Source organism: Elephantulus edwardii, unplaced genomic scaffold (genome assembly GCF_000299155.1).
Source record: "Elephantulus edwardii isolate Elephantulus edwardi_28Jun2011 unplaced genomic scaffold, EleEdw1.0 scaffold00010, whole genome shotgun sequence".
In the NCBI taxonomy this organism is placed as follows: Eukaryota; Metazoa; Chordata; class Mammalia; order Macroscelidea; family Macroscelididae; genus Elephantulus; species Elephantulus edwardii.
Window position 1 is genome coordinate 1,125,907 of NW_006399760.1, and position 7,761 is coordinate 1,133,667.

At 38.1% G+C, this 7,761-nt stretch overlaps 1 protein-coding gene across 1 annotated transcript in view; it reads right to left on the reverse strand.

Annotated features, from left to right (window-relative positions):
• The window catches only part of RAB3GAP1 (RAB3 GTPase activating protein subunit 1 (catalytic)), a 132,924-nt gene extending 127,654 nt beyond the window's left edge, over window positions 1–5,270 (reverse strand). Inside the window, exons 1-3 of the mRNA XM_006880807.1 lie at window positions 5,253–5,270; window positions 5,080–5,135; window positions 590–665 (exon numbers count right to left, since the gene is read on the reverse strand). Of these exons, the coding sequence (XP_006880869.1) occupies window positions 590–665; window positions 5,080–5,135; window positions 5,253–5,270 (150 nt within the window). The remainder of the gene's footprint in view (window positions 1–589; window positions 666–5,079; window positions 5,136–5,252) is intronic.
• Window positions 5,271–7,761: the final 2,491 nt, after the last annotated feature.

Genomic DNA, 7,761 nt, shown 5'->3' on the forward strand with positions numbered 1-7,761 from the left:
AAAAGAAATATCATTCTCTGTGAATGCTTTTATTTCTGTTTCTTTGGATGTTCCCCTAACTTTCTCTCTTCGAATCTTAGAAAATCTTTTTTCAAAGCTTCTTAGTTGTCAGAAAAGACTGTGCAGTTATCAACTTCTTGCATTTGTTTATTTCTTGGGTTAGCTATTTTGCTATTTGAGCTTTGGTGGCCTAATGGCAAGAAGCAGTGCTGCAATCCCAATGACACACAGTTCGAGGTCACCAGCTACTCCTCAGGAGAAGGATGGGTAACCTCATCTGTGATTAAATGCCTCTTAAACGCTGCTGGAGGGTTAGCTATGTATGGGTCAGTTCTGACTCAACAGTACACAACAACAACGTATCTATTTATGACTTTAATTATTTAAAAAACATTTCACAAATGCCATACATGTATCTTTTGTTACAGAGTAAAGTCCAAGTACTTCAACTTATTATCTGAAAATATTTACAGATAATACGTAACTTAAAAAAATATTTAATTCAAATGTGTCAAATGCAGCAAAAAGGCTTAAAAATTGAAGTTACAAAATCAATTCTCATTTAGAGATAACAGCAAATAGATCTGACCTTTTCAAGTGGTTTTCCCAAGGAGTTCCCAATCAGTTTCCAGTCATTTAAGACTTCTTCAACTTTTGAAATGAACCTAGAAAAGAGGAATACATACTTTCTAAATATGTAACACTTTTTCCTATTGTAATACAATTTCTTATAAAGGTAATTTTTTAAATATTTTAATCACAGAGTCAATAAATTATGCATTTCTAGCCTAATTTATGGATGTAAAAACATACAAGTAGAAATAATGTTCAGTCCAATAATTGTTTCATTTTTTTAAGTCTATTCCTTACCCAACCACTTTGCCTTCTATGAAACAAACAGAAAACTGAGAGATTAAAATGAATACATTTGGCACAAAAATAAAGCCCAACAGTAAAATATCATACATAATTATGAAAGTGGTAATCTTTTTTCCATCCTTGACCTACTCAAATTAACTTTTCTTTTTAAAATATTTAAGAATTCCTTGATTTGCTCCCATTCTCTAAAAACAACAACAAAAAAAATATTTGCTCATTAAACCAAATTACATCTAAAAGGATCGCTGTTACAGATAAGGAAAAATTAACAAACATTTCAAAAACTGTTCACTAATCCTTGAAGCTATCATGCTGATTTATTAAAAAGAACTCTAAATAAACAACATTCTCGTAAAACAGCTTGGCAGTATTGGTATCAGAGAATTATCTTCAAAGGCAGATTCCCTCCCCCAACATTATAAATTAATATTTACATTTTTGCTGTGAAATAGTAATAAGTCTGTTTGAGTTAACTAAACATTCTAATTAATTTCTCACCAAAATTAAAGGTGGTATTAATATATTTATTTACTTTGGGGGCGGTTCAAGTAAATGGTCTAGAAACAACAAATTTACAAAAAGAAAAATTTTAAAATAGTCTTGAGAGCAAAAATCTGCATGTGAAATATATGTAAATTGTATTTCTAGAGGCTTAAAAACTAGAAATCAACTTAGTTAAAATTGCAGCAATTATAAATGGTATATCCATTCAAAGGATTTTTATCCATTAAAAATCATGTTTTAACAATATTCAACAATGAGATATATCTATTACATTTTAATTTGAAATTTAATTTTAATTAAATTCTTTTCATTTTAAGAGTAACTAAAACTATAGCTTTCACATTAAAAGATTATCTTAACATGCTTATTGTATGAAATATCAGCACTAGTTACAAGATAAAATTTTGAATTCTAGTCTACCAGTACTGAGATTTAACTAGAAAAATTTACTAACTTTTCTTCTAAAAGCTCCTACTTCAGATTTCTGTTGAAGGGCTATTTTCTAACTCATTCTGTATTGGGTTCCTTTATTATATGCTCTTTCAAGACCAATTTCTTTCCTTAGTATATCTTATTTAAATTTGTAATTACAGGCTCACTTGGATCATTATTTGGTTCATGCCTGTATTTTTCATCTGAGTAAGAACTATCTGTTTTTACATCCCTAATGTCCTCACTGTGCTCAACACATAGGCATTCAATCAATCAATCAAATGCGTAAATACTAAAACACTTCTGAACTTCAAACAAAAATTATCCTGAGGACTGGAGCTTTATAAAAGACAGAGGATACATTTTTTAAAAAAGTAATAGTTTATTTCTGTTTCTGTTATATACAGCAAAATAGACACCAATTTGACAATTCTCTCCACATACAATATTTGGCCCAAAGCAGGGTCTCAACAGAAGATATGCAAAGAGGAAATAATTTTCCATTTCAACCTCCTTAGGAATGCAAGAAACACAATGTACATAATTTCTGTACGCAAACCAACATAAAAATAATTGGGGGGGGGAAGTAGATGGGGGGGAAAGAACCTCCTTAAATGTAAATGATAGATGGTGAAGAGATTGAGATTGTGAACAGCTTTAGTTTGCTTGGCTCCACAATCAACACTCTCGTCACCAGCAGCCAGGAAATTAAAAAAGGAATTGCATTGGGGAAGTCTGCTGTCAGAGACCCTTCCAAAGTACTGAAGAGCAACGATGTCAGTCTGGAGACTAAGATGTTCCTGATACAGGTCATGGTCTTTGAAATTACTTGCTATGCATCAGAAAGCTGGACAATGACTAGGGCTAACAGAAGAATTGATGCCTTTGAGCTGTGGTGCTGGAGAAGAGTATTGAGTATACCGTGGACTGCTAATAAACAAACAGGTTCATCCAGGAGAGAGTGAATCCAGGCTGTTCCTTGGAGGCAAGGATTCTGAAGCTTCATCTGACATATTTTGGACATGTTGCCAAGGAGGGGCCAGTCCTTAGAAAGGGACATCACGCTTAGGAGGGTGGAGAGAGCGCAGGAGAGAAAGACCTTCAATGAAATGGACTGATTCAGTGACTGGAGTAAAGAGGGTAGGTGTATCAGAGACAATAAGATTGGCACAAGAGAGAGCAGGGTTTGGGCTGTTGTACACTGATCACTGTGAATCACAGGCAACTCGATGGCACATAACAACAAATGTAAAATGCAAAACCAAAATCCAATTTTATTAAAATATGTATGGAACATTAAAAAAAAAATGTGCCTGTTTAGTTCTCTTTAGAAATTGTCTATATGGTTCACAGCATACTGAAGAGAACTGTTATTTCAACAAGACTCAAAAATTTTAACATTTTTTTCCTCATGGACTGAAAGGCAATTGTTTCAATCTAGAATAAGAGAAAAAAAAATGCAGATTTCATACTTTATGACAATGCTGATAATTATGTAACAATTACTCTATGAGGAGCCAAAGGTTTCATATTCCATTTCAGGCAAATTTAAACAGTTAAGGGAAAGAGACCAGTCAATTTCCATTAAAAACTGAGACATTTTCTCACTACTAACACCCATTTTTCCAACTACTTTCAACACAGTACATAATAATACAACAGGTCCAAAATAAAACTCAGTTCTCCTTGCCACTTACTTGCCTTTATTCTTTTAGGCAAGTCCATGCTTGATTCTAAAACACTTTTTTGTTCAGCTTATCCAAATTTTCTTTGTAATGTCTTACTTTTTCTCTCCCCTTTCCAGCCAGGCTCCAAATTGTTATCTTAAATATGGATCAAAGTAAGTTATTTGCTTGTTACCTCATCTTTTAAAACAATTTTTTTTATCCTATCACCTCCTCACTGCTGGCGAGTCCGTTTGGATTCAACGAGAGCCTCCATTGAGTTTCTAAGGCCATATGTCACAAGCAGAAAGTGTCTATCTTTCAACTGGAGCCACTGGTGGATTTGAACCAGGAGACACTCTGCCGTTGAGGACAATTCCATGGACTATGCCACCAAAGCTAGCACTCTAAAGTCTATCACAGGACTGTCAACATTAATTATTGAAAGCAGTGTGAAAAGAGGTATCTTCAGACCAGCATCAGAAGGAACCTGCCAGAAGGCAAACTCTGGGGTCTTACTCTAAGATTACTGATTCAAAAGTGATTACAGGGCCCAAGAATCTTTGATTCTAAAACAAACTAAAGTATGTGACTTGCTGCTTTAAATTCCAAATCTTGATTCTTTTACTTGACACTGGAGGCTGCCTATAACCTGATTTCAGTTTCCTTAATAACTTCTTATTCCCCTTCAACAGAAGTCTTTGATCCTATGAAGAGCTATTTCTTCATGAAATCTTGGCAGTCCTTTCTGACACCTTACCCATTTTCAAGGCCCAAATCCTTTTTCTATATTCCTTCTATATGCCGTCTAATGGCATCCTGGGTAAGGGTATAAAATGTTTCCACATGCTAAATTCAAACGTCCACTCTGCAAACACTAGATTTCCTGTGAACCACACCTCCTCCAGGAAAGCGATCGCTCCCTCACAGACTGTCAGTGATGGAAGTTTCCCCTTGACAGCTGTTCAGTGGGGTTTTACAGGCACAGGACCCCTCCCTGAACACTTACCAACTGAAATAAAACATGGGGCAAAGTGCACGGAAACTACACTCAGACTTCAATACCCTGCCCCCCCCCCAAATGTCATCTGAAAGGACAGGCAGGAGATGGTGGGAGGGTGGCAGATGGGCAACCAGGAATCCTCGGAAAACAAGCGTCCAGCTCAACAGCCCAGATCAACGTCAGCACGGACAGGAGGCCGCTGCCAAGTTTCTCGCTGACGCCAAAGCCAATTTTAAAAGGAAGCGAGGCAGGAACTAAGGAGCAGGCTCTGAAATAGGTTTGTATTTTGTTTTGTTTTCCCCACCCCAGGAGGATAACTACCTGCGTGTTTAAGGTTTACCGAGAGAAAAAGGCCTGACAGTAGAGAAACTATAAAACTTTGTCTGAGTCCGAGCTCAGGGGTGTCAGAGGGGCGGGCCCCGGCTGGTCAGCAGTGCAAACTGAAGGGACAGCTGCTCCGGAGGGAAGGAGAGGCCGAGGGCTACAGGCACCTCGCCGCTTCCATACAACAGACGTCACACACTGTGTCTCTAGACCCGGGGAGCAGCCGAGGGTCGCGGAAGACCAGGGCTGGTCCCCGGGATGCGACTTACTCACCGTTCCCATTCTGAAGCAGTAGTGAAGTCCGTGAGCTCAAACACCTCGGACTCGGGCTGCAGAGAGGGAAAAGAGAGAAAAAGAAATTGAGCCCCCCGGGCGCTGATTTGCAAGAGACGAAATGGACGGGGACAAAGACCGAGGAAGAAGTAAGCACAGAACAAACAACTAACCTCACTGTCAGCCGCCATCTTGAAGAGCGCAGATAGGAAGCTAGGACTGCCGGGAAGACGAACGCAAGGCCAATGGGCGGGGAAAGGGGGCGGGAGCGGACCAGTCTGGGGGCGGGGTATCACCGTGGCCACGCCCTCTGTTAGTAAGCCATTGAACTGAGCACTGACTGTCTCAAGTTGAAATAATGAGTAAAAAGAAATAAATAAAAATAATTCCCAGGGCAGAAAGACCAAATCTACCTCAATGTCTTCTCATCGAATTGTATAATAGAAGTGAAATTCTCCTACAAAGAAATGAATTCTTGGAGGGAATAGAGGCCAAAGATCTAGGTTTAGTTACTCAACATGGTATAAAGGAAATAAATTAAAAAAGCAAGGCATTTTCTGAAGAAGGTCAAATACTGCAGCTTTCAATGTGAATTGAAGCTCAACATCAAGAAAACAAAGATTCTCACTACTGGGCCAATTGGCAGCATCACATAGATGAAGAAGAGATGGAGATGATCAACTTTCGCTTGCTTGGCTCCACAATCAACACTCTTGGTACAAATATATAGGAAATCAAAAGAAGAATTGCACTGGGAAAATCAGCTGTCAAGGACCATTCCAGAATACTGAAGACTAATGATGTCAGCCTAGAGACGAAGGTGCACCTGAAACAGTCTTTGCAATTACTTGCTGTACATCAGAGAGCTGGACAATGACTAAGGATGATAGAAGGATAATTGATGCCTTTGATCTGTGGTGCTTGAGAAGGGTATTGAATATAAAGGACTATTAGTAGAACTTTGAACCATGCAGTGTTTTCTTGCTATGTTCTGAATACTGCTTCCTGGTCCAAGTATAGATTTCACATAAGCACAATCAAGTGTTCTGCAATTCCCATTCTCCTCAAGATTAGCCACAATTTGTTATGATCCACACAGTCTTTATATATATCGGTACTTTTTGCTTTTCTGCCAAGATTCATCTGATATTGGCAATAATGTCCCTAGTACCACAACTTCTTCTAAACTCAGCTTGTATTTCTGGTAGTTTTCCGTCAATGTACTGTTTCAGTCATTTCTGGATAATCTTCAACAAGATTCTACTAGTGTGTGATATTAGTGACATTGTTCTATAATTTCCACAATCAGGTGAGTCACCTTTTTTGGCATGGGAATAAATATGGATCTCGTCCCGTCAGTTGGCTGGCTCTCCTCCATATTTCTTGGCACAACTTGGTGAGCACATCCAGGGCAACAATGTTTGTTGAAATACATCAATTGGTATTCCATCAGTTTCTGGGGCTTTATTATTTGCCAGAACTAAACGTCCACCTTCATTACCATTGCCTCTTGATCATATGTTGTTTCTTGAAATTCTTCTGTGTCAACCACTTCTTTTTGGTACAGTGACTCTGTATACTCCTTCCATCTTCTTTTAATGCTTCCTGAATCATTCAATATCCTATCCATAGCATCCTCAAACATTGCAACTCACAGCTTGAATTTGTTCTTCAGTTCCTTCAGTTTAAGGAGTGTTGAGCAAATTCAGTCCTTTGGATTTCTCAATTCTAGTTCCTTGAGCATTTCATTATAATACTTTACCTTGTCTTCCTGAGCTGCCCTTGAAATCTTCTATTCAACTTCTTCTTGATTTCTTCCCTTTGCTTTGGCTTCTCGGAGCTCTAGTGTAATCAAGCCCAAATCCCACTGCTGTAGAGTTAATTATAAGTTGTAACAACTTTCCATTGGTTTTCTGAAACTATAAACTTTCACGGGATAAGACTGCTTGCCTTTCTCCTTAGCAGCAGCTAGTGAATTTGAACTACCAACCTTTCAATTAGCAGTGCAACAAATAGCTCACTATGCCACCAGAAGGCCTTAATGAATAAATATACAAATGAAAAGCAAATGAAATTGGGAAGAACAGCAGAGTAGCTGGAGCGGTGGTCCAAGAGTTCAGAGAGTTAACAGGTGTCAGAGCAAAGTAGGATATAGGTTATTATTATTACTTTTGATTCACTGTAAAAATCACAGTGACCATAATAATAAGATAAAGCATAGCAGAGAGTGTGGAGATGGTACAGGTTTGAGACTGGTCTCTTACTATTCTATAAAGGATTGCTTTAAGTCATTATTGTCTTGATGGTAGCACCCAAAATGACAGCAGTTTGGTTATCACGTGATGGGAGTTCTGGTGGTGTAGTGCAAATAGTGCTGCTAACCTGATAAGACACACCTCTATGGTGATGCAAAGAGAAAGATGGGCACTCTCCTTCCCAGCCTCCTGAAAACCTACTGGAAGCCTAATCTTCCCTTATCTGGATCAGATGATGCTGATTACTGCTTTGACTCAACTATACAATTAGATAACCATATCCATCTTGTCTTTATTGATTATGTTGTGTCTTTTTTGACTGACAGCAGTGGGGTGGGTTGAGTTACAAGCAGAATTCTAAGTCAAGAGAATGGCAGATTGTCAGAACACAGTCACAGCTTTTCAAGAAATCTCTAGAATTTTTTTT